The sequence below is a fragment of the Raphanus sativus genome, chromosome 3 (assembly GCF_000801105.2).
Source record: "Raphanus sativus cultivar WK10039 chromosome 3, ASM80110v3, whole genome shotgun sequence".
Classification (NCBI taxonomy): Eukaryota; Viridiplantae; Streptophyta; class Magnoliopsida; order Brassicales; family Brassicaceae; genus Raphanus; species Raphanus sativus.
Window position 1 is genome coordinate 10643018 of NC_079513.1, and position 26532 is coordinate 10669549.

Consider the following 26532-nt stretch of genomic DNA (forward strand, 5'->3'; position numbering starts at 1 on the left):
ATTGTTCTCTTTATCATCATTAAAAATATATGAGACCAAGCACTATAGAAAAACAAAAATCATCTTAAAAATACAGAAACATATACTAGACCCGCTATATAGATATACCTTCTAACTACTGTTAAGATATTTTTTTAAAAAACAAATCTGAAAATAGCAAAACTCGAGTAGCTTAAATTGTTGCTACCCAAACAAAAGCTCTTCAGATTTTCATCACAATTGACCGCATTCTTGTTAGTAGGATTCTAAAAAAAACTATCAGTCAGTAATACGAACATTTTTAGCCAATAGTTAAATGATCATTTGTTCCGATTTTGATATTTTTGTCTTTATATACAACCACATACATGTATTGATGGTACCTTTTCTCTTTTTGTTAGCACATAATGGTTCAAAGGAGAAATGATATAGTTGTCAACTTTGTACATATGAAACACAAAAGACTTTTGCAGTTTCATAGAATTTTATGAATCAATTTTTCCATTCTTAAAAAATGATTTGCCTGTTTTCATTAAGTGATGATGGTAACGTGTTCAATCCATTAATTTTCTACGCCATGAAGACACCACCAACATATAATTAATATGCAATTATTTCAAAAAATATATTTATCACAAACATAACAAAAACAGTATTTTCAGATTTACGATTAGTTATTAATATTTGTAATTTTAATAAACGAAGGATAAGAATGTCTTATCACAAATAATAAAGTGTAGTTTTCAAAAAGGGGAAAAAGAAGTGTATTTTTCAAATTTTAAAACATAAATAGAGTATTTTTCAAATTATCCCTATATAAAAATAAGATTTATATTTATCTAATTTTGAAAAACCAAATTTTGTATAATAAGATTTATTATCATCTTTTGGCCCGGTAACTTTTTTTTTTTGGTAAACACCCCGTAATTTTCTTTCATAAATTTTGATATTTTTGAAAATGAAATTATATAACAGAAAAATAAAGAAGCCCTATCGATTGTACTGTATATATAAAGCAAAACCCTAGAAACACTTGTCTTTCGACTCCAGCGCCGTCCGTTTTGCAGAAACCACCCATTTGGACGAACCATGGTAGATCTCTCTCTTCTTCGCTCTTTTCGCTTTTATATTGCAGAATCAACGAATTAGAGTTGTATTCATTTGGCATGAGCTAGTTAGTGTCTGTTTCCGAGTAGCATTTCTTATTAGGTTTTGAGGATTGTTAGATTTGGTTTAAGACAGCTAAAGCTAATGAATGAATCCACAAACGTCTCTCGTGTTACTTTCACCGTTGAACTTCAATTTTTGTAATTAATTACGCCACGATTTTCTTCTTAGGCCCCGAAGAAAGGAGTCAAGGTTGCTGCCAAGAAGAAGACGGTATCATCTCTTTATATTATTTCGAAACATTCACATGTTTCATTGGTCTTTTCTTACATTCCTGTTATGTTTTTTTTTGTGATATATTCAGGAGAAAGTAACGAACCCTCTATTCGAGAGGAGGCCTAAGCAATTTGGTATTGGTGGAGCTCTTCCTCCCAAGAAGGATCTTACCCGCTACATCAAATGGCCTAAGTCTATCCGTCTTCAAAGGCAGAAGAGGATCCTTAAGCAGAGGTTGAAAGTCCCACCTGCCCTTAATCAGTTCACCAAGACCCTCGACAAGAATCTTGGTAATGCCTACATTGGCTGTCTAGTTACTTATTTGATTTAACTATATCTGCTGGTTAATTAAAACTAACAGGATATTGTATTTGCTCTCTATGATAATTGCAGCGACCAGCCTCTTCAAGATACTTCTCAAGTATAGGCCGGAGGATAAAGCCGCCAAGAAAGAGCGTCTTGTCAAGAAGGCTCAAGCTGAAGCGGAGGGAAAGCCTTCTGAATCCAAGAAGCCTATTGTTGTCAAATACGGCCTTAACCATGTGACCTACCTCATCGAGCAGAACAAGGCACAGCTTGTTGTCATTGCTCATGATGTCGACCCCATCGAGTTGGTCGTCTGGTTGCCTGCTCTCTGCAGGAAGATGGAAGTCCCTTACTGCATTGTCAAAGGCAAATCTCGTCTTGGAGCTGTATGTGTTAATCTCCACCTCTGGGTTCTAGTTTCGTTCACGTGTCTCTAGTTTGGCTAAGTTGATCTGTCTCCTATTTTTTCAGGTTGTTCACCAAAAGACTGCTGCTTGCTTGTGTTTGACCACTGTCAAGAATGAGGACAAGCTTGAGTTCAGCAAAATCCTCGAAGCTATCAAGGTACTTCTTTTGACAATGGAAGTTCAAAAATGCTTATGATGATGATGTTGAACTTGGTTGTGGTTTTGGTTATCATAGGCAAACTTCAACGACAAGTACGAAGAGTACAGGAAGAAATGGGGAGGAGGCATAATGGGATCCAAATCTCAGGCCAAGACAAAGGCCAAGGAAAGAGTACTTGCAAAGGAGGCTGCCCAGAGGAATAACTAATAAGGATCTTTTTGAGTGTTTAGATTGTCTCTTCAATTTGTTGTTCAAAAAAGGATTCTCTTTTTTTTTGTTGGAAGTTGGAACTATCGTGTATGGATGTGTTTTGCACCCTCTTCAGACAGTTTTCAAGCTTTATGATCATTTTGGTCTCAGGCACTTCGACTAGTCTTGAAAGAATCAGAGATAATTAACATTAGAATACATATATGCTTGAACCCTTTTTTTATGTTTTGGTAACAAAAATATGGGGAATATCGGCCAAAAAAAAAATCTCAATTTTGCACAAATGACCAAAAAATACATGAACCTTTGGACCGACAAAAAAACACTAAATTTTCATTGATTTTACAATTAATTAACAATATTTTCGTTGACTCGCCAATTTAACACGCCGTCAGTTAATTACACAAAAGTTTGAAGTCGTTTATTGTTGGCGTTAAAGTGAAACGACGTCGTTTTCAAATCATTTAAAACGACGTCGTTTCATCTCATTTGAAAACGACGTTGTTTCACTTTAAGGCCAACAGTAAACGACTTCAAACTTTTCTGTTAAATTAACTGACGGCGTGTTAAATTGGCAAGTCAACGAAAACATTGTTAATTAATTGTAAAATCAATAAAAATTTGGTGTTTTTTTGGTCATGTATTTTTTGGCAATTCGTGCAAAGTTGAAGTTTTTTTGGCCGAATTCCCAAATAATAAATGCCACAAAATTTTTAGAGAAAATTTGGAAAAATACCTTTAAATAAGATTATATTTTGAAAACTAAATAATTTTATTTCTATTTTTGAAAACTACACTTATTTGTAAGTGAAATGACTAAACTAACATAATTAACAATTTAAACTAATTTTAATATTAGTATCTAAACTAATATTACAATTTTTTATTAAAATAAAAAAAAACAGTTTTAGATATGAATATATTGAATTATAAATAAATTGATTATGGGGTTGATTGGTAGAAGCTGTAGCTTTGCTTTTTTTGCTATAGAATTACTTATGTAGATTTTTTGATGTAACTGTAGATTTTATTGCTGTAAAATTTTAGCTCTAGTTTTTTTTTTTTAAAGTATGATTGGTATAACTTAGTTGTAGATTGTATTATACATGTATAAAATTTTATTAATAAATACATCATAAGATTTTTATTATTTCTAATTCTCGTAAATAAATAAAATAATAATTTTAAAATTTTTCATAAAATAGACTAATTTATAATTAAAGAAATAGATTTGATATAAGACACAAAAACATAACCATAAGAATAACAATAAGATATTTAATTGTTAGATCAAACTTAAAAGCAAAAAAAAAACTGATGAATGATAAGAAGAACTAGGGTTTTAATGTTTACAAATTAATATATTGGAATAAAACTAACTTAAATATACTTTGAAAGCTCAAAAAACTAGGCTGTAGAAATATTGCTCTCTAGAACTGTTGTACATCCGTAAATTTAAAGCAATGCTGTAGAAACAAAAAAGTTAATAAAGTCTGAATGTTGTCAAATTAGTGCTGTAAGTATAATAATGCTGTGTGCAGCTTCTACAACATTAACCGATCACCACCTATGTGTAGATCACATGTATCCTCCAAACTGAAATTTAATACAAAGTTATGTCTATCTCTTCTCCAATTTAGAGAAGTTCAGGTGTCTATTTCTCCTTGCATCTATATGCTCTGATTGATTGCAGTTGCCATGTTTATCTATTTGTTTTTTTTTTTTTTGAAAAAATGTTTATCTATTGGTTACCAAATAAAATATCTATTGTCGCGTTGTTTAGTACCTTCGGAGATTCAATGATTTGATTCAATTTAGCGTTTGTTTTAAGTAGATGTGATACGGTGATCTTCTTTATTCTACGTTTTAAAGAAACAATTGTACAAATACATATCTTACTTTTCTTGTGGGTGCAACTTTTGAAGTAAATGTTACATAGAGTTATGGTGTATCATGCCCGGTAAATATGGGAGCGGAGCATATCTCTAATCATTTGAGGGAGACTCTCAAAGTGATGCCATATATTTTTGGAGAATCAAAATTGATGGAGATAGGATCAAACGATCCTCCTATTCAACATATGCCAGTTGCAGACATGAAATAAGCTGTCTATATAAAGGATTAACCAAAACATTGAATAAAAGGAACGAGTCTGCGAGATCGGAAATAAAGGAGCCAATTGGTACTAACAGCTTCCTTGCTTTTGTTCAAGAGCATGTTCTCAAAAAGAAAAACAAAATTAATGAAGCAAATGGTTCAATAGTTGAAAGTAATGAGCCTCCCTCAGTCGTGGTGTCGATATTCTGGGTTTCCAGTAGATGAATGCACTATGAAACATTGTCTAGAAGACTAGAACGGATTAAAATTCTAGGTTTATAGATTCTATTTTTAAAATCTTATATGTATATTATTAACCGGTTTTCAAAAGATAATCTTCGAAACAATAAAATTATAAATTATAAATTTAAGTATTCTAATAATTTTTATTTTTATCTCAAAATTAATAAGAATATTAAGAATTTCAGATTTTAGTTTTCTTTATTAAAATGTGAGTTAAAATAGTCTTATCACATATGTATAAGTGTAGTTTTCAAACCCATTTTGAATGTAATGTATTCATCAAATTCAAATCTTGAACTAGATTTTGACCCGCACAATCGTGCCGGTGATTATTTTCATTTTATACATATAATATTTAATTTGATTTATATGATTAGTGGTATATAATTTTAATAGTTACCATATTTCTAATAGTTTAATACAATATTTTCAAACACAACAATATCATAGTTTTCATGCAATAATTTAATTTATTATTTCAAATTATTACTGATATCTTTTTTATTAAAACATGAACACTCCATAAAACCTTACATTATGTGTTATCTACGAAAAATTCTGTTCAATTTAACAGTAACTTAGATATATTTTTTTAAGATTGTACTTGTATTTTAGGTTTTGGTCATATATATGTTAACAGAATTATTTGTATGAATTAAATCTTTGACTGAATAATATATATTAAGTGTAATTTATAAAACGTTCACTTCATTTAAATTATTAAACCGTAAATTGTAATGCATTGTGTTTGTTTTTGTCCTTTTAAACCTAAATTTTATCTTTATTATCTATGTTTTTTTGAAGTTTCTTATATTGTCTATTGGTGGTTTATAATTTTCTACCCCAAAAATTTTGGATTATTTCGATGAATTTTTTAATGTTAAAACTTTTATTTTCAATTCTTCATCTATCATACAATCACATTATATAATTAACACTTGAACCTACAACTACATTTGATAATAAACACACCGGAAACAAAATATTCACATGAATTATTTTTTTTCAATCATTCATCTCTCATTTTTGTTAATGACATTAATTGGTACAATACCTATTGCATTTTCAAAATTGCACATGATAAGAATTGAAACGAAGAGTTCTGAAGACACTTTTCACAGCATTTGTGGTTTTCTCAATTTATTATTTTGTTTCCTTATATTATTTTGTTTCACATTTTATTAGTCTATTTCTTTGTTGCTCTTTTAATCATTGCTTCAGTTTTCGTTGATGTTCAATCCACTCGTAAGTTCATTTTTCCTCTTTATATTCTCTTACAACCATTTGTATCTTACATATTAGTAAGAAACTTAAAATAATGACTTACCGTATATAACTATATATAAATATATTTACTTGTGGTGGCTAATTCAGAAATTATGGATGCTTCTTCTGATTGTGATTTCAGAGGAACTAGATTTTGACCCACCCTTAAAAAGGGCGGGTATATTTTAATATTTATTTTTTGAGAAATTTATTTTTTTATATTTGTGTTTTTTTTTAATTATATTATGTTTAATATTAATTTAATTTAATGCAATTTTTGGTAAATATATTAAATATGTCATATTCCATAACTATACACTTTTGACATATGCATTTCAGAAATTATTTTTAAAGTTTATTCCTAAAGTTTACAATATATTATATTTTCTTAATAGTTACCTAACATAATTAATCAAGAATATTTATACCAAAAAACTGACTCGGGATCAACCCGGAAATCAAAGTTTTATACTCTCTTAAACCTGACCTATATACTCGAACAACTCTTATAGTGTTATATCCGAATACCAATATCAAACCCAACCTGCACCGAAAACCAAACAACATTTTTTTAAAATGTTGATATATATATAAATGAGTTAATATGATCTCTACTAACTTTAAGTTAAATCACATTTATATAAATATTTTTAATTGAATAACCTATTTAAAATCCATTAAACTAATTGAGTTTCTATTAATATTAATTTCTATTAAAAATCTACTTATAAAAATTAAATGTCATTAATTTATGAAAATGTAACATCAGTATTTATATTTTTAAAAATAACATGTATTCATCCCTAATTAATAATGTGATCGAACGTTGTATTTGAAAACATGTATATTTTACTTTGGATTTGTACAAACTGCATATAATTTATAGGTCTCGTACTTATGCCCATTTATTAAATTAGAGTTTTTACAAACTGTATATACCTTATAGATTTCGTACACCTATTTGTTACATAAATTCGGGTTTGTACAAATATTTATAAGAGAAGAAGGCGACGGAAACAATATTAATTATGATAAAATCTTATTTTTTAGTTAAAAAATTGTTGCAAAATCTAAGAGAATATTTTACGGGATTAAGAGGTTATATAATCAAATTTCGAAATTGAGTTTAGAATAATTGATTTAATTCGTTGAATGTTCTTATTTGTTGGATATATACTCAGAAAATAGATATGATCCATATTATTAGGCACTTTAAATGTTCTTATTATTCGAATTTATTCACATAAACTTATAAATAGTTCATTCGATTAGCAGGCACTTTAAATGGTTGTTAGATGCAGAATATAGATTTTATATTGTCCAGATTATTAGGAACCAAATCGTAAAAAAATAACATATTTTTAAATATCCCCTACATATTCGCTTCTTTATTTAATTTATGTTTAATGTTTGAAGAAACTTATTTATATTGATGCAGTTACCAGGTTTATGGACCCGACCCACCAATCAGTTTAATATTAACGGACTAAAAATTAATATGTCTTTTAAATTTCCAAAGAACTCTTGATCTAAAAAAAATTATTTTGTCTCATTATAAATGTTTTAAAACCCGACTTAGACCCACAGTTGAACCGGTAAATCCGGTGACCCAAAATATATCCGGTTCAGGTTTAATGCAAAAACCAAAATTTTAAAACCAATAAAACCCACTAAAAACCACTATACCCCGGTTATCAGTTGAATCACTGGTTAAACTAATAGATAATTTTACTTTTTTTGGTTTTAATTATGTTTTAAAATCTTTTTTATAATCTATTTTGTATAATTTTTAATTAATAAATTAGGTTTTTTAGTTTTGTTATCGACAATTTATTAATGATGTTTTACTTTTGGTATATTTTGGATTTAAAGTTAATTTTATTATTCACAATAGACATATAAATGTTTATGAATTTTTAAGTCTTGATACTTTTTGTGAAATGTCACAAATCTTAACTTGTTACAATTATTTTAAATAATCTCAACTATTTTTGATATTTTTATGTCAAATAAAAACAAAAATATAAACTAAAGTTAAATATTTTCTAAATGTTATTAAACATAAAAAATATACATATCGAAAATATTATTTTATGTTTTATAAAATAGAAAATACTTAATTTTAGTTTCTATATATTTATTTTCATAACTAATATATTATTATATAATAAAATTTATCTATTTATTAACCCGCAGTTCACCTCGTTCAACCCGGTGACCCGGAAGGTCATCCGGTTTAGTGTCCGGGTTGGGTTTAAAAATATTGGTTTTAGGTGAATCGATATTATGTTTTATGCAGTATTTTGAAACCCAATTCATCCTCACGGTTGAACCGGTAAACCCGGCGACTCAAGATATATTCGGTTCGGGTTTAATGAAACATCTTAAAACCCGGCGACTCAAGATATATTCGGTTCGGGTTTAATGAAACATCTAAAATTTAAAAAATCCAATAAAACCCGAAACACAATTACCGGTTGAACCACTGATTGAATTAATAGACAACTTTTACTCTGTTTTTTAGTTTTTAATTATGTTTTAAAATAATTTTTTAATATATTCTATATAATTTTAATTAATATACTCGGAAATTTAACCCATATGCTAAAAAATCCTTTCATATTTGGAATGGAGAATCACTGCATATTAATGTAGGCATGATTTAAGTATAATGAATATTAGAATTAGAATATTGACACAAACTTAATAGATATAAAACCAGCTGTTTGCCGAATCTTAACACAATTGTCTTCAAATCCACCACACAAAAAGGCCAACAAATTATGAACAGCGGATTAATCTACCAGTTTCCTGCAAAATAAGAGAATAAACAAATATGTAAACATGAGAAACATCAAAACAAAAGATGCCAGCACATAGAGATTGATGATCTCAGATAAGTCCATCGTAAGCTACAAACTTTGGGATTCTAAGAAAAAGAGATTGGAGATCGAACCTGACTTCAAAGAGAGCTTCTCTTATCATCCCCACAGGCCACATCCCACTCAGATCTACCTATTTTACCAAAGTGATAATTACCATTTTGATTCGAAGCTCACGTCTTTAGACGGTAGTATATATATATTAATTAATAGGAATATAGTTACGATAGGGATAGTAAGATGGGAAAATTTGGGAAATTGCCATTAAATAAGATTATATTTTGAAAAATACACCGTATCTTTAATTTTTTGATAACTAAACTTATTTATAAGTGAAGTGACTAAATTAACCTTATTGTGAGTAAAAAATTTCAATATTTAAATTAATAAATTAATAGAAATAGAAAATTAAAAATAAATGATTTATTTATTTTATTTTAAGTCAACAAGAAAATCTGGAATTTGATATTCTTTGTTTAAAACTTATGGTTTTCGTATCTTTTTAATCATTGTAGTGCTTCTTTTATTTTGTATCTGAGGAGGTAGATACAATCGTCAAAGATGTTCTGGAGTTTGATAATTTTTTTTTGCTATAGACTATAGACTCTTAAACACATTTTATAATCAACATAGCTTTCTTATTTCATCACAAGTAAAACTTTTTTTAGAAAAAAATACATAATGTTTCTCGTAAAGTTAAGCGAAACATTCACAAGCTTAGCCTTTTTTTTCAAGAAAAAAACATTCACAAGCTTTTAACCTATTCCTGTAATGGATATGTTCCGTATCGTAACAATATCTGAAATATAGCTTCAAATGCTTGGGAAATTAAGAGTTTGTCTTCTTTCTACGAAAATAATACAATCGTGCAATATGGAGCAAAAACATAAATATGTTCAATTCTGGCTGGTTTCTTGACCATCCATTAGAGAAAAGATTAAGTTTATGCTCTATATCCCACAAATATTATACTTCAAAAAATTATTTCATAGATGATTACAATACTAATAGTTTCGAGTTTTTCATTATTAAAATATTTTGAATTTAAACTTTAAATAAATGGCAAAAGAGTCTTATAAAGCATAAATAAGTGTAGTTTTCAAAATTATATCAAAACATTATATTTTTCAAAATTACAATCTTAAATAGGGTAGTTTACAAATTATCCCTAGTAAGATTTGGTAAATGAGAATTTTTTTGGCATATTCTCAATTATCGTTACTGATTAACAATATTTTGTTTCAAATTTTTTATTAAAATTAAATTGTAATGGCATTGCTGTAAATAGTTTTAAATAGTTTAAAAACTAAGGGGATGTCTAAAAAATGTCTGCTGTTTTAATTGTATTGATATGTAGAAAGAAAGCAGATTATAGTGATAGATGTGGAGTAAACAAACCACCTTTTAGTTGTGCTATATGTGTACCTTACGGACGTAGTCGTCAATGTTGTTGTATTTTATCGTGAGATTCTGAGAATTTTCTTTTAGTTAACTAAAGTTCTAATAAAATAATATATGTCAAGTTATTCACTATAAAAGAGGAACCGTGAAGCGTGTTATATATTATATATTAGTTAGCTACAAAACTACACTGTTAAATCTATAAGTGATAAGACTCACTAACTCATCAACCTAAGGCTGAATACCTGAGAATGTATCACCAACTAAATATCACTACAAGTGACTGTTCTTCCCAAAGCTTCACTTTGCATGAATCTGTTAATTGTTATTGGGTTGTAGAGTAGCTTATGGAATATGGTCTTGAAATTTCTTTTAGGGATCTTTAGAAGGAAACAAAAAATTTCACAACCATTAGCTGCAGCAAGAGGTTCAGGTCTCTAATTAATTCAAATCAAAGTTATAGAGAGATTTGCTTCCCAATGGATTAGCTGCATCAAAAGGTCCACGAGTCATGACTGTACTGGGTTGAAGTAAGCTCTTTTTATACAATCCACTTGTTAATTGATCCTATTCTCAACCATTCAAGTCTTTGTATTCCAATGGTGAGCAAATTATACTTATTACCACTCCCTATTACCACATGCTCATCCTTGTTTAAAGATATAGATTGTTGATAGCGTTTGCTCCTCACTTGCAGTTTGTTCCCAAAGGTTATAATCTCTGTACTCGGAGACAACTGCAACAAGAGCTTTGATTCTCACAAATGGTAAATCTCAAAATGAAAAATCAGTTTGGAATATCAAATAGTATCACCTATTATGAGCATTCTGGTAACCAGTATTTAATTGTGTAGATTCATGGTATAATAATTGTGTCCGCGCTGACTTCTGTGTGAGTGTGTATGCAGGGGTCCACTCCCGATTGAGAACATAGTTGGAAGATCTGTGCTCCGGTATTGGCCACCGAGCAAAGTATCAGACACCATATACCACGACCAAGCTGTTGTGCCAAAGGGACCTGTTGATGTTTCATAACAAAGTAAAGTTGGATGGATGCTTTCGTAAGGTTGACCACAAGATTGTGCAAACCAGTCTGGTCAGAATTAGCCAGCCATTATAATTGCAAACTCAAAATATCTGGAACATTGTTATATATCAATCTTTTAATATTCAATATAATTAGAGTACAGAGCTGAAGAAAGTAGAGAAGATAATGCTCATAGTTAGAATACCAAGATGAACACAATAAGAATAAATTGTTTGTTAAGAAGATAAGATTCAAAAAAAGAAGAGCTCAGGTGCGGCTAATCTCATCACATGAAGCAGATGAATGCGAAGGACCCAACCGACGCTATTGCCATTATCTTCACAGCTCTTTCCTAATGCACCAGCCGGGAATCGAACCCGGGTCTGTACCGTGGCAGGGTACTATTCTACCACTAGACCACTGGTGCTGATTGTTTACTTATTTACGTCATTTATCTTTATACAACCACAAAACGGAAACAGAGTGGGAGAGAGAGAGAAGAGGCGTTCGTTGAAGGAAATGGCGATTCAGATGAGGAGAGCGAATGATGGTCTCTCGCATCCGAATCTATCAAACTCCACTGTGCTCCATCAGAACTCCAATTTTGGAAACTGTAGACTTAAATTAAAGCTTCTTCGAAAAAGTTTGTTTTTTGGTATCCTTATGCAAAGGGATTTGTCCCACGAAGGTAAATATCATTTTCTAGCTATCTTTTAAAAGTTTATATAGGATTTGTCCCCACCAAAATATAATCATATAATACATCCGCCACTTTACATGCTTTTTGTTATTGTAATGTGCCTCTCTCTGCAAACTACTTCTTTTAAGTAGTTTAACATAATGGAAATAGACAAGGCAGACAGGGATACATGATCGTGATGGGTTCAGAGTGGATTTTCCTCAGCATATTCGATCATGAGATTATTTCGATAGTGACCAAGCAAGCATACAAAGATGAACAGATCCACCGAGTTTTGTAAACCTTGTTTGGGTAGCTTATAGTCTTGAAAGTTCTTGTAGGGATACTCAGAAGGCAGTATAAAATTACACAACCATTCTTGGACAAGGATTTTTTTGGTCCTTTGGAAGAAACGCTTATGCCCAATGAAAGGATTAGCTGCTGCAAAAGGTTCAGGCCTCTAATTCAAGTCAATGGGAGAGAGAGTTTTGATGCCCAATGAAGGATTAGCTGCACCAATAAGTTCATGCATTGTTGGAAGATACTCTATATATCAATTATTATCAACAATTAAGCTATTGCATTCACCTAAAAGGCACCTCTTGTTGTTTAAAGACAAAACAAAGATGTATGCTACTTAAGATTACTCACAATCTTGTGAAAATTACTCTGTTCAGGGTGTTCTGTAATCTTTGTGTTGTTGTAAAAAGATAAACGATATAAGAAGAAATAGAAGAAAAGATGCAGTGTAACGTAAGTTCTCTACTAAATCTATATAAAAACGTAATTTACTACTGATTAAAAAAGATGACATGAAAAAGTGGAACAGGAGCAAAACTAGGCCATGATGGTCTTGTGAGGCATGACTTGAGTAGCAGCAGGAGGTACACGAATGCTTTGGGTTTTAGAAACATTGTTTCTAATAAAGTTAGCCAGTTGAAGATCAAATTTATCACTCACATGAGAAGGCTGTGTGTTCTTCTTCCTGCCGTCTCCACCCACGAAGACATGCTTCAACAATCTCGACGCGTCTTTTGTTCTCCGCGCAAAGCAAGTCAAGATAAAGAGTTTTGCTTCCAAAGGAAGATCACTCGAAATCAGTGGCTCTTTGTCCTTCATGAGATCATCCGCTTCATAGTTCTTATGCCACCAAGGTCTCTTCCCAGTGTACATCTCAAGCACACAGCACCCTAACGACCACAAGTCTAGGTCTTTCTCTGTCTCACCGTAAGAAACCGAGTTCGGAGACATGTAGATCGATGTTCCAGCAAAGGGACGACTAGGTTCCCACCAGCTGCTGTCTCCTTCCCTTCTCGACAAGCCGAAATCAGATATCTTCAATTGGAAGGAAGATCTCCACACGCCGTTGTTGTTGACGTAGCTAGGGAAAACGAGGATGTTCTCCGGTTTGAGATCGCAGTGAACGTACCCGTGTGCGTGGATGGTGGCTAAGCCTTCGAGAAGCATACGTGTGAAGTCTCTGATCATAGGATCAGGAAGTTTATCGTCTTTGAATTTGTTGATGAAACTACTCAGGCTTCCTCCAGGAGCGTATTCCAAGGGAATCTTGTACTCCACGCGACCATTAAGTTGGTTGAGACTTGCTTTCACTCTGGTGTCGTAGCACTGGACGATTCTCGTACACCCTTTGAACTCAGACAAGATTTGAACCTCTCTGAAGAGAGACTCCGCGTGTTGACGGTCGGAGGTTTTGACCGCGACGGAAGCCACAGTGCCGTCGTAGCGAAGGCCTTGATAGAGACTGACCGAACCAAAGGAACCTTCACCAAGTTGCTTTACAAATAACAAAGCAGGTCCTGCCATTGCAACAATTGAGAGAGAGAGAGATATGAAAGAAACCCTAAGTGGAACTGGAGTGGAATCAGAGAACTAACGTTGGTTAGAGAGTCCCAACATCTCAAATATATAACTGACGGATAACGCGTCACAACTCCCAATTTCCTTTTTTACTCTCAATTTCCTTTTTCCTTTTTCCTTTTTAAAAAAGATATTTTTTCACAAAAAAATAATGTATTAACAAACAAAAAAAAGAAGAAAATAACAAAATCTAATGTTGCTCCCACAGTCCAATATATTCTAACCGTTGGATCAATTATTTTACTGAATTTTTTTTGGACAATTTTTATTTTTATGTATTACCCACATTAAAAATATTAATCCGCACAATGGAACAATAATCACACTGTTGGACTTGTATTAGACTATTGTCGTTAAATTTAGAATTTGACTAAAAATAAAATGTCTTAATTTCCTTCATAACAAGCAAAAAAAATTACATTAATGAATAACTAGATCTTGACCCGCACAACCGTACGGGTGTTTTTTCATTTTATATCCATATTTAATTATTTATATTATTTTCAAATATAATAAATTGTATAATTTGTTTGTTTATTCATAATTATTACAAACTCACCTATATTTGTATATTTAATCTACATTTATTTTCTTATAGTTTGTTGTGTCATATGATCTAAAAACATATATGAATAACAACATTAAATATCAGAAAATATACGTTTTATAGTGGTCATTTTAATTTAAAATCATGGTTATATCTACAATTAAATCAACAAAATTAAAAATCACAAGTTAAAAAGCATATGTATGTTGATAAAAAACGCATATGTGGTAGAGCAGCCATCGGTCTTCTCTCTCTTGTTTCGGTGGTTAGTGGTTCTCACCGTCACCGGAAGCGGCTAAGACTCCGAAGAAAGAGGCTCTTATAGCTCTTTACCGCCGGCTTTCTGTCTCCGGGAGGAGATGGTTCCTCTAGCATTTCTATCGCCGGCTTTGTGTCTCTGAGAATGATGATTTTTCTAGTATCTCGATCACCGGAACTTATGTTCTTCTGTGGTGAATTAGTATTAGCTTGAAGTCGTGAGAATACTGCTTTTGTTTGGTTCTTGCTGTTTCACTCACTTCGTCGCATCCTAAGTTGGGTTTTTGGATTTGTTTTTTGTTATTTATGTTCGCTGTGGAGGTATCTACTAGACCCTATCTTGGTCTTTTGTGGTTTTGGGAGATGGTTTCTAGACGAAGCAGTTAACTTGATCTTCAGTTTTTCTCTTGCGAAGAGGTGGGCAGTCTTTGTTCTGTAGGTCACTTAGCTGCGTTGCGAGTGTCCGCGTGTAAGAGCTGGTGGTCTTCTTTGACGTTTTCCCAAGTAGCGTTTCAAGGTCTTTTGTCCTTGTATCTTAGTTTTAGTGGTGGTTTCTGGTCATGCAAGTTTCACATGGATAACAGCTGCTGGAGTTGGTGTAGATTTGACCTCTCGATTGTTTCTGATGTTGCTGGTTCTAGTATGGCTTGGTGATATTCTCTTCAGGGTTGGGATTGCTCAAGACATTTTCTCCTTAGGTCAGCTCCATTGATATCAAATTCTTTTGGAAAGATGAAAAGAATAGACTTGTGGACATATATGAGTTTTAGGCTCTATTTATGTCTTTGTTTTATTTTGTTTGGTTTATGTTCTTTGTCTTTGGTTTCTTATCGACACTATGTATCTCAACTTTCTTCGAGTTAAAAAAAGAAGCATATGTTTAGGAAAGAAATCAGGAGGAAAATATTTTATTAACAATATGTTTAATTAGTTGTTCAGGAAAGAAAATACTAAAATGCAATCACAATTATTGTTATGATATTATTATGCAAATAGATATTATCAAAATAATTATCTAAGAGATAGTCCAGTTTAAAAAAATCACAGATAAAAAATCGTGACTTCTGTTTTAATATATAAGATATATGAATATGGTCTATATAAAAATAAGTTTGATTATCTTTCTGTAAAATAAAGCAGTCCTATATTTCTATCATTGAAATATAAAGTTAAACATGATACTATATCTAATAACATAAACTAAAAATGCAATTTCAAAATAGCATTTGTAGACTGATCATTCATATTGATAGTATATTTTCAACACATGTACAAAAATTCTGAATTAACAAATCTTATATTTTAGAGATCAAGATTTAACTGAAAATATTAGTATAGTTAAATTAATATCACAAATTTAATACAAAATAGTACATGATTTTAATATAATTACATAATTAATTAGATATTTAAAAGGTTTGTTTTAGTAAAAATAAAATATACATTTATAATTTAAATAATTATGAAATCAATTAAATATTTAAAAGGTTTGTTTAATTAAAAAACAAAATATAGATTTATATTTTAAATAAATACGAAATATATATTTATATTGTAAAAAGAAAGATATGCAAATATTTTGTTAAGATGTTCAGAGAAAATATAGGAATATTTATTTGTTTTTTCTAGAATAATTAAAAATTTTAAATACGTATACAAGAATTCATTTAATTATTTTCTAAAGAAATTGTCCAAATTGAAAAATCACACATGAAATAAGTCATGACTTCTCTTTTAATATAATAGATGAGGTATTCTGCAAATTATTTTTGTGACTATTCTTTAGTAGTATTTAATTATTTTTGTGACTATTCTGACATTCAGGTAGTAAGTTAATTAACATTACAAAAAAAAAGTAAGAGGGACACATAAATAAAGGGATGATATTAGACTCCTGGGCTTTGAAAAGGAGGTAAAACGTTTGGGCCTGGTTTTGTAATTTTAATCTTCTTAAAAAGATTTACCAAGGTCCGAAGTAATTAGGAAATTGACCCCTTTTTCTTTTCTTTAATTTTATTTTTATTTACGAGAAACAGACTTTGGACTGGACGTTGCGATTGATAGATAGAGAAGAGAGATTTCAAAGGGAGGAGATGGAAGTGAGTAGTAATGACGGAAGCAGCTTCAAAGAAGCAGACCTTGATCTCTACACTATTCCTTCTCAATCCAGTAACGTCTCCCTCTTCTTCTTTCCTCTGTAACACGAATCACTTCCTTCTAGGGTTTGATTTAAATTGAATTTGGGGATTTTAATCGATTAGGTTGGTTCGTATGGGAAGACATACACGAAATCGAAAGACGCGAGTTCGTCGAGTTCTTCAGCGAGACCTCCATCACTCGAACCCCTAAGGTCTACAAGGAGTACAGAGACTTCATCATCAACAAGTACAGAGAAGACACCTCTCGCCGCCTCACCTTCACCAGCGTCCGCAAGCACCTCGTCGGCGACGTCAATCTCCTCCGTAAAGTGTTTATCTTTCTCGAGAACTGGGGTCTGATCAACTTCTTCCTCAAGGAAAGTGATGATTATGAGGAGGAGAGTGAAGTTAAGTTCGAACAGGGGACTCCTTCCGGGATCCGTGTAACCGCCACTCCTGTTTCCATGAGGCCTGTTACCTTACCTCCCCACGTTGAGGAAAGAGCTGAGCCTGCCTTCAAGTTCTCGCCGCTCACTTCTTATTCAGATGTGTTCGCTGACTTCAAGAAGCCGTTGTTGGTCTGTGGGCGTTGTGGAGAACGTCCTTTCTATCAACATACCAAGGTATACCCTTTTTTTTGTTTTGTTTGTTTGTTTCTTGTCTGTTTTATTTATTAACATACTATGTTTGGTGGCAGAGTAATGTCACTTTATGCGACAAGTGTTTCAAGAACGGAGACTATGGGGAGAACAACTCAGCAGATGATTTCAAGCTGATTGGGAGCTCTGGTACAGCTGACTGGACCGAGGAGGAGACCCTTCTCTTGCTAGAGTCTGTTCTCAAACATGGAGATGATTGGGAGCTCATTGCACAGAGTGTTTCTACGAAGACTAGGCTTGATTGTATTTCCAAGCTCATTGAGCTCCCTTTTGGAGAGTTTCTGATGGGATCTGCCTCTGGAAGACTCAGATCCTCTATCCCAACCTCCGAGGATGGGAACCTTTCGTCTCCTTCCAATGTTGTTGAACGTATGAAGGCTGACGGTCAAGAACAGAAGGAGACAGAGACGAGGGAAGAAAAGGAAGAAGATCGTGTCGTCGATGAAGATGAGCCTCCAGCAAAAAGGAAACATGTTGCAATGCTATCGGATGGTGATTGTTCACTTTTGAAACAGGTTAATAAACAAAATCTTTCCGTATATGATTGTAACTGTAGCAAAGAGTGCTGTCAAACTAGTCTGGACCACTTCTATGGGGCCAGGATACCTCTGTATAATTCAAAAAAAAAAGAGTGCTGTCAAACTTTGGTGGGAATCTATAACATAATTGTGCAATAGGTCGCAGCAATGGCATGCAAAGTTGGTCCATCTGTCACGGCCGCTGCTGCAAAAGCTGCAATTGCTGCTCTTTGTGATGAAGCCTCTTGTCCAAAAGATATTTTCGAAACAACTGGTGATTCTGCAGTTTACAGGTTCGATTCCCCAACCCCTTTAACATTGGCGTCTCTTGTCGTTTCCAAGTCTAATCTAATAACAATTCTCAGAGCTGATGGAGACAAAGATACATCAGATATGGAGGAACAGCAAGAAGACAAAGGTAACTATTGCATAATGATCCAATCAGTAGTCCCTAATTTAGAATGGAAAGCTCGAAAATTTATAGGTTTATAATCCGTTGTTTCTTCTCAGAAGGGACTCAGGAGGATCTACCCGTAGGTTTAAGGATGAGAGCGTCAGTGGCAACAGCTCTTGGAGCTGCGGCGGCTCACGCAAAAATACTGGCTGATCAAGAAGAAAGAGAGATGGAACAGTTAGCTGCGAGTATAATAGATCAACAGGTTGGTTTGTTGGTTGGTTCTAAAATTAATAAAGATGAGAACGTTTGGGGTCGTCTCCTTTCCACACTCTCTGTTTGTTGTTTTAAGTCTTGATCCATCGTTGTCTTCATTTAATTCCCAGCTGAAGAAGATGAAGAGCAAGTTGAAGTTTCTGGACCACTTGGAATTGATAATGGACGCGGAAGAACAAGTGATGGAGGGTGTAAAGGAAACAATTCTCCAAGAGAGGATTAGCGTTTTGCAATGCGCGTTTGGTGACGGTATTACGAAACGTTGGGATAATATGTACGTGAAATAGTGATCCTTTGTTGGTCCCTAGGAGGATGATGTTTGAGATTAAAAGAGGATGTGTTTTTGTAAGACTTTTGTCCGTTTGGGTGGTCTCTCTTGTTGTTATTAACTTTACGAGTTGGTTGTTGACTTGTTACATTTTACTGTAGAATGGTCTGACCAATTAATGGATGGATGGGTCTCTTCTCTTCTAATTCATACGCACATTATGACGTCTAGAAATTACAAGAGAAAAGAAAAATCATTTTCTGTGTTCCAATTGTTTTCTATAAACTAGGTGTCTTCATGCACTATGTACAGTAAAAATTTTTAAAATATGTTTTAACAGATAAATATAAATTATATTTAAATTTTTATTAATATTGTAAATTTTATTTTTTATCAATATTTTAGTATAAATTTGATTTAATTAAACATAAGAATAAAGATAAAAACAATTTTCTATTTATTTATTTTAATTAAATATATTAAATAAATATGTAAAAATTGCATAATTTTCAAAATTAAAATTAAACAATACTTATAAAATTTGTAGATATACAATATATAAGAAATTAATGATTTACAATTTAATTTTATAATTTTGTAAAGATATTGTATACATTTTTGAAAATTTTATAATTTTAAAATAAATAAATAAATGATATTTTGAAATTTTAAATGTCATAGTTGAATATATTTATTTTTAATGATGATTTATGTGTTATTACCATATTCTGAAAAAAATTCCAAAATATAAATCGATAATAAATGTAATATATGAGTTGTTACCATATTTTAAAAAGTTTACAAAAATATAAATTAACACTAAATGTAATTGTCCATGTCATATTAATTTATAAGCCATGTCATCAATTTTAGTAGCTATGTCATATTATTTTATTAAATGTAAATTTAATTTTATAGTTTTGTAAAAAAAATTGTATACATTTTTTTGAAAATTTTTAGAATTTTAAAATAAATAATTAAATGATATTTCGAAATTTTAGATGGCATAGTTAAATATATTTATTTTAATGATGATTTATGTGTTATTACCATATTCTAAAAAAAATTTCTAAAATATAAATTGACAATAAATATAATATATGAGTTGTTACCATATTTTAAAAAGTTTACCAAAAATATAAATTAATATTAAATGTAATTGTCCATGTCATATTAATCTATAAGCCATATTACCAATTTTAGTAGCCATGTCATATTATTTTTTTGAAAATAATTGTAGACATAACATGTGCCAAAATCACTTCTCAAATAGGGGATAAGTCTATATAAGTTGGTTACAACGCCTTCCTCAAAAAACCTTATTCATCAGCTTCCTTGTTGTCTCCGTGTGTGACATCTCTCTGCGCTCCTGTCACCATCAATCGGCAAAACATTCATCAACTCCGGTTATAACAAATGAAGTCTGAATACCAATACCACGAGGTTCTCTCTCTTTCCTCATCCTTGGTTGAAAAAATGAGTGTGATAAAGAGTCTCCATGATGTTTCCTGAAACAGGATTACATAAGAAACTCGAGAGGTGTTGACCTGTTTACTTGTAGATGGATTCCATCAGCTTCTCCCAAAGCTCTCGTTTTCCTCTGCCATGGTAAATTTGTTTTTAAATCTCTTTTTTTTTCTTTTTCTGGTGAGTTGTTCAAGAGGATTGAATTACAAGATTAGAAAATATAAACCATGAAAATCCATTTGCAGGTTACGGAATGGAGTGTAGCGACTCCATGAGAGGTGCTTAATCGATCCTCTTCCTCCATGCATTAGATCAGAGGAATATTTTAGATTATCTCCAAATAAAAAATTGATTCTTTTTTTTTCCGTTCATGAATATAATAACGACTTGGCGGTGGGTTATATGACATTTAGTTATCTAGTTTTTTTTATCCATGCATGGCTCGCTATGTTTTTCTTTTTATGTGCTCTTGTGTTGAGTTATGAATTTTAATATATTGAAGAAAACAGGGGATAAATTATTTAGTCTTAGTAAGATATGAGATGTTTAGCTAACTAAGATTATCATGTTAGGACATTTTTGTGTTATCGTCGCTGTGAACCCTTTAGAACCATTTAAAGGATATGCTGGTGTGATAAATGTTATTTCTTAAATACATTTGATAAGTAAAGTCATCTACACTTTGAGTTTTAGGAAGGGTGGGTCAACAAGTCTTATGTGGTTGGTTTGGGTTGGCGAACGACCCCTAGACCATGCATGTTATTTAATTGCATTTAATTTTTAGCCATCCCTCGGCCAGAGAGTACCATCTTCTACCAAATTAATTAATTACCCTTCTCGATAATCGCATTTTGTTGTATATGTTACATGAACTGTAAAAATCTTCGATATATGGCTAGGTACGAGAAACTGATTATGTTAGGTAGGTGTTTGAAACTAAACCTGGTATTGATTCAAACAAAACCTGGTATTGATTTTGACCAAACAACATTTTGTTCGGTTTTAGAATGCGGAATCAGACTGGCTTCAGCCGGTTATGCGGTTTTTGGAATGGACTTTGAAGGTCATGGTCGGTCCATGGGATCACGTTGCTACATCAAGAAGTTTAGCAACATTGTAAATGATTGCTACAATTATTACACCTCTATTTGTGGTATGACATTTACAATACAACAACACCTTCATCCATCACTTCTTATTTGGATTTGTCTCCACCCTATAAACCCATGTTTCTTAATTTTTTCTAGCGCAAGAGGAGTACATGGAGAAGGGCAGATTCTTGTATGGAGAGTCCATGGGAGGTGCAGTCACTTTATTGCTTCACAAGAAAGATCCTTCCTTTTGGAATGGTGCCATTCTTGTCGCTCCAATGTGTAAGATATCTGAGAAGGTGAAGCCACATCCGGTGGTGATCAATCTGCTAACTAGAGTCGAAGAGATGATACCTAAATGGAAAATAGTTCCAACAAAGGACGTCATTGACGCTGCTTTCAAGGACCTTGCCAAGCGAGAAGAGGTCTCTCATCAATATGTGTATATATATATATATATATATATATATATATATATATATATCTAAGTCCCATGGAATTAATAATTACTCACCATTTAAAAGATTCGTCTTTAGACAGATGTGGTTTTGGGTGGTGAATACAGGTAAGGAACAACAAACTGATTTATCAAGACAAGCCTAGACTCAAGACCGCACTTGAAATGCTTAGGACAAGCATGAACCTCGAAGACACTCTCCACGAGGTTAATCGATTCATTTCTTTTTAAAGTTTCACATGAGAGCATACAATTTTTTAAAACCTTAAGACGTATTAATTTCTTAGGTCACATATTGCCCATAACAAAATTGCTTGACCAAGAAGGCACGTCAATGCAGAGTCTTTAATCATCTGAAATTTTTTTTTTTTTTTTTTGCAGATAACAATGCCCTTCTTTGTGTTACACGGAGAAGCAGATATAGTGACGGATCCAGAGATAAGCAAAGCATTGTACGAGAAAGCTAGCTCAAGGGACAAGACTCTCAAGTTGTATCCTGGGATGTGGCACGCTCTGACGTCAGGTGAGCCTGATTACAACGTGGATCTTGTTTTTGCTGACATCATCAGTTGGCTTGACCATCGAACCGCTGACCCAGCCTCTCTCACCGTCACTCCTATACGAGCTAATACCACTGCTAGTGTCGAAAGGGTTATTATTGACGGCATTAGTAACGGTCAAAGGAGACCTAGACGCGCCTACTTCAATCTCCTTTGTGGTTTGAACGGGGGTCGTTTGGTTCCTCGATCTGCTATGTAAAACGTAATAGTTTTTAAAACATTGTGTTTCTCAGTGAAGTCACCTGGAATCGAGTGAGTTACTCTGATTATTTAGTATGTGGATTAGTAAAAGGTTGGTCTCATTCATGGTTAGAAAAATCTATGTATGGCCCAGAGAGGTATGAACTATATTCTCTTTTAAGAAAAGTGTGATTGAGATGTTGTTAGTGCTGAAAACGATTAAAGTCTTGCAGGTATCTTCTCAATTTTTGTATTTTTACGTTAATTTTGGCCGAAGTTGGTAACAAAAGTTTTAAAATCGGTGTGAGGTCCCGGTCTAAAGTACATTGACAATGAGTAGAAAAACGGCAATCAAAAATAACAAAAAGGAATGAGAAAAAAATATTATATATAGTCATGGAGTTATGGATTTTTGTTTATATAGGATCTATGAGCGAGGCTGCTTCATGAAGAAGATGTTGTTGTGGTTTCCTCCTGCTTCTGGTCGCCAAAGACACGCTGACGGAAATCTTTGACCATAAATGGGAGTCCTTGGCGCAGAGACACCTTTGGTTCCCAACCTAGAAGCTCTTTGGCCTTTGTGATGTCTGGTTTCCTCTTGTGTGGGTCGTCCTCTGTGTTTGGTCTAAACTCTATCTTTGCGTTTGGGTCTATCGTCTCTTGAATCACCTGCCATTCATTCACTCATGTTGGGTCAGATTCAAAAGACTTTTGACAGAAATCGTAACAGGAGGAGACCAAAGTAGAGACTAGAGAGAGAAAGAGAGACCTTAGCAAGCTCAAGCATGGTGAATTCACCAGGGTTACCAAGGTTAAATGGCCCAACGTGTTCTCCTTCCATCAACCTCATCAGACCCTCCACCTATCACATAAACAACAAGGGAAGATAAATGTCTTGTCAACTCAAGAAAACAAGGACATGGTACCATAAAGATCTTTTTCAATCGATTACTTAATTTTATTATGGTAAAAACTCCTATTCCACATCAAGTTAGTGAGCTTCGGTAATAAATCTGATCCTAGAGAGTTGTATTGCGCTATAAAATAGAGAGATTCCGGATCAAACTAATTGTAGAAACCACAAATAACAATCTCAACCCTTATAAAAAAAATCTCACCCACCTATTGTATGCTAGTGAGATCACCATATCATATCATTGAATATGTAACAGTTGTATTACCAGGAATATAGTAATATTAACTCACCTGAAACTGAAAGTTACGATAGACTACACAAAAGGGTGATAGCCTTGGTAATTTGAAATCAACTTTTTTCTATTGCTTTGATATAAATAATTATGTAATATAGTTTAGGAGGAAAAAGAGAGGGAGTTTACCAGATCAGAGACAAACTGGAAACTCCTTGTCTGCTTGCCATCGCCATAAACAGTCAATGGCTCTTTTCTTAATGCCTGCAACAGTAACACTTAATCATCCTTCACTAAATCTCATTGACTATTAACGCTGTTTTTTTCTTTCTTAATTACCTGGGCAACGAAGTTGCTAACCACACGACCGTCGTCAATACACATCCTTGGCCCATATGTGTTGAAGATTCGAGCTATCCTAACCTGTTCCTCGTAATCAGTCATATTTTTCTTTTTTTCTTCTGTATAAATCAAAACACACACACACACACATACCTCAATGTTAGCTCCTCTGTGGTAGTCCATGGCCAACGTCTCGGCTGTACGTTTCCCTTCATCGTAACAACTCCGAACACCTGTCACAATCCATAAACCGCTCAACTACAATATTCAGCATGAAGAACAAAAAAAAAACGAAGAAATTAAAGGAAGTAAGTTACCGATGGGATTAACGTTGCCCCAGTAAGTCTCAACCTGAGGGTGCTGGAGAGGATCTCCGTACACCTCACTTGTACTAGTGAGCAGGAACCTGGCTCCCACTCTCTTGGCTAGCCCCAACATGTTCAATGTCCCCAATACATTGGTCTTTATCGTCTTGACCGGGTTGAATTTGCAGTGAACCGGAGAAGCCGGACAGGCCAGGTGGTAGATGTGGTCAACCTCAAGAAGGATGGGTTCGACGACGTCGTGCCTGATGAGCTCGAAGTTCGGGTTGCCGAAATGGTGCATCACGTTATCCTTACTTCCCGTGAAGAAATTATCAACGACCATCACCTTGTCTCCTCTCGCAATCAATCTGTCCACCAGGTGTGACCCCACGAAACCGGCCCCACCGGTCACCACCACCCTGAGCACTTTGCGTTTCAGACCCAGTGGGATTCTTCCTCCCGCCGATGCCGATCCCATCCCATACTCGATGCTGGATGGTTTCCTCTGCGCCAACGCCAACGACGATCCCACTGAAATGGGATCCGAGTAGTAGGGAATCGGTTGGGTTGAACCGGATGGAGAGAACAACGTGAAACCTAATGAGGCGATTGCAATGCCGATGAGTACGCAGACGAGTCTCTGTTCTCTTAGTATGTAAAGAATCGCTACGAACCACGGCTTTGTTGGCTTCTGATAGTAAGCTTGAGCTTCTGGTTGCTCAGTCTCTTGACGCCGTGAAGCCATCTTCTTCTCGAGGGAGTTAGCGATTGAGCTGAAGAGAGAGAAGTGATCGGAGTGTATTTGAATTCTGGGAGTGAATAACGATATGACTTTGCTCCCTTTTAAATAGAAGACACGTTACAGTTTAAGCCTCAATTCTTCACTATTGTTACAATGCACTGCCCTTCCAATTAGTTTTACATCTTTTCTCTATTAGGCCTCTTTCAGCCACATTCATTAATAATTCTCCGCGCAAATGTATTTTTCAAAAATATATTATTATTTATTTTTCATATTATTATTATATATCATATATATGTCATCGTATATTTAGTTATATATTATACGCACTATTATATAAATATTTATATATTTTATACGTACCATCATATAAAGAATCAGTATTTTTTAAAATTTTGTGTGAAATACAAAAACTATAATTTAAGTTGGTATTTGAAATTGATATTTGTATTTTATTTTTCTTATATATATTGAAAAAAAATATTTTAGTAAAAATCAATTTTTGAATATATATATATAGAATCTATTTTGATATAAATAAATTTTAAATTATTATTTTGATTTTAAATATGTATATAAAATTAAAAACCTTTTTTATGATTATCTTAAATAAAATTTTTTAGGTAATTAAATTGAGTCATTTTCGTATATCTTAAAACTAACCCACATAAATAGTTTCTCAAAATATAATAGACTTCCAATTTTTCTTAATAAATTAAGTTCATTATTTTTTTCTCTTATTTGATTATTCATATTTCTAAATAACATTATATTTTTGTACTGCTATTCATGTTTTTAAATAATTTCCAAAAGTACTTTAGTTTTAATAATGTAGATTTACAAAATTAAATAACTCGTTTCAAATTATTTACTGAATTTACAGGTATTATACTTATCAGTCGCCATGAATCCATTTTTAACTTTTTTATTCATTGTTATTAAGATCTCCTGACAAGTTTTATTGATTATCATACAAACCTGTCCAAGTACTATACAAAACCTGTCCAAATAAACCGGTCCTGACAAGTTCTCTAAGAAGTTTATTATAGAGTTTGAGATGGAAACTGTTTACAAAACATGTATATATTAGAATACATAATGCCAAACACCACGTTGATAAGATAAAATAAGAAATGGGATTGAATAAGACCTAATCCCATCTTATAGAATGGCTCAACCACTCAAGGTTTGACTTGGAACACTAGAGCTCCATATAGACCGGTTAGCATTAATTTCACACCACCGGAAGACCAGAAAGATTAAGA

General features: G+C 32.8%; 5 protein-coding genes and 2 non-coding genes across 8 annotated transcripts; 3 read left to right on the forward strand and 4 right to left on the reverse strand.

Moving 5' to 3' along the window:
* The first annotated feature begins 960 nt into the window (after positions 1-960).
* On the forward strand, positions 961-2598 carry LOC108844750 (60S ribosomal protein L7a-1). Its single transcript, XM_018618045.2, has 6 exons — positions 961-1071; positions 1318-1359; positions 1451-1652; positions 1756-2054; positions 2140-2232; positions 2311-2598. The coding sequence occupies exons 1-6, from the start codon at positions 1069-1071 to the stop codon at positions 2440-2442; spliced, it is 771 nt and encodes a 256-aa protein (XP_018473547.1). The 5' UTR covers positions 961-1068; the 3' UTR covers positions 2443-2598.
* Positions 2599-11623: 9025 nt separating this feature from the next.
* Positions 11624-11708, reverse strand: LOC130510310 (small nucleolar RNA snoR114). Its single transcript, XR_008943987.1, has one exon. It is a non-coding gene; the product is annotated as a small nucleolar RNA snoR114 (small nucleolar RNA).
* An 8-nt stretch (positions 11709-11716) lies between these two features.
* Positions 11717-11787, reverse strand: TRNAG-GCC (transfer RNA glycine (anticodon GCC)). Its single transcript has one exon. It is a non-coding gene; the product is annotated as a tRNA-Gly (tRNA).
* An 879-nt stretch (positions 11788-12666) lies between these two features.
* LOC108835272 (mitogen-activated protein kinase kinase kinase 20-like) lies at positions 12667-13921 on the reverse strand. Its single transcript, XM_018608549.2, has one exon. The coding sequence runs from the start codon at positions 13861-13863 to the stop codon at positions 12877-12879; it is 987 nt and encodes a 328-aa protein (XP_018464051.1). The 5' UTR covers positions 13864-13921; the 3' UTR covers positions 12667-12876.
* A 2811-nt stretch (positions 13922-16732) lies between these two features.
* On the forward strand, positions 16733-19181 carry LOC108847358 (SWI/SNF complex subunit SWI3A). 2 transcript variants are annotated; one of them, XM_057006615.1, is made up of 7 exons: positions 16733-16891; positions 16984-17483; positions 17558-18034; positions 18197-18330; positions 18403-18455; positions 18548-18696; positions 18818-19181. In XM_057006615.1, the coding sequence occupies exons 1-7, from the start codon at positions 16816-16818 to the stop codon at positions 18992-18994; spliced, it is 1566 nt and encodes a 521-aa protein (XP_056862595.1). In that variant the 5' UTR covers positions 16733-16815; the 3' UTR covers positions 18995-19181. The 2 variants fall into 2 exon arrangements, with proteins under 2 accessions (XP_056862595.1, XP_056862596.1); XM_057006616.1 differs by having other exon boundaries at positions 18551-18696.
* Positions 19182-20266: 1085 nt separating this feature from the next.
* Positions 20267-22970, forward strand: LOC108847356 (caffeoylshikimate esterase). The gene is made up of 7 exons (XM_057005051.1): positions 20267-20418; positions 20493-20583; positions 20688-20720; positions 21449-21595; positions 21690-21958; positions 22099-22197; positions 22372-22970. Exons 1-7 carry the CDS (start codon positions 20392-20394, stop codon positions 22747-22749), a joined length of 1044 nt encoding a protein of 347 aa, XP_056861031.1. The 5' UTR covers positions 20267-20391; the 3' UTR covers positions 22750-22970.
* A 38-nt stretch (positions 22971-23008) lies between these two features.
* On the reverse strand, positions 23009-25484 carry LOC108847357 (UDP-glucuronic acid decarboxylase 4-like). Its single transcript, XM_018620577.2, has 7 exons — positions 25448-25484; positions 24538-25365; positions 24374-24453; positions 24218-24301; positions 24068-24142; positions 23500-23592; positions 23009-23399 (listed from the first exon to the last, which is right to left on the reverse strand). The coding sequence occupies exons 1-7, from the start codon at positions 25482-25484 to the stop codon at positions 23175-23177; spliced, it is 1422 nt and encodes a 473-aa protein (XP_018476079.2). The 3' UTR covers positions 23009-23174.
* Positions 25485-26532: the final 1048 nt, after the last annotated feature.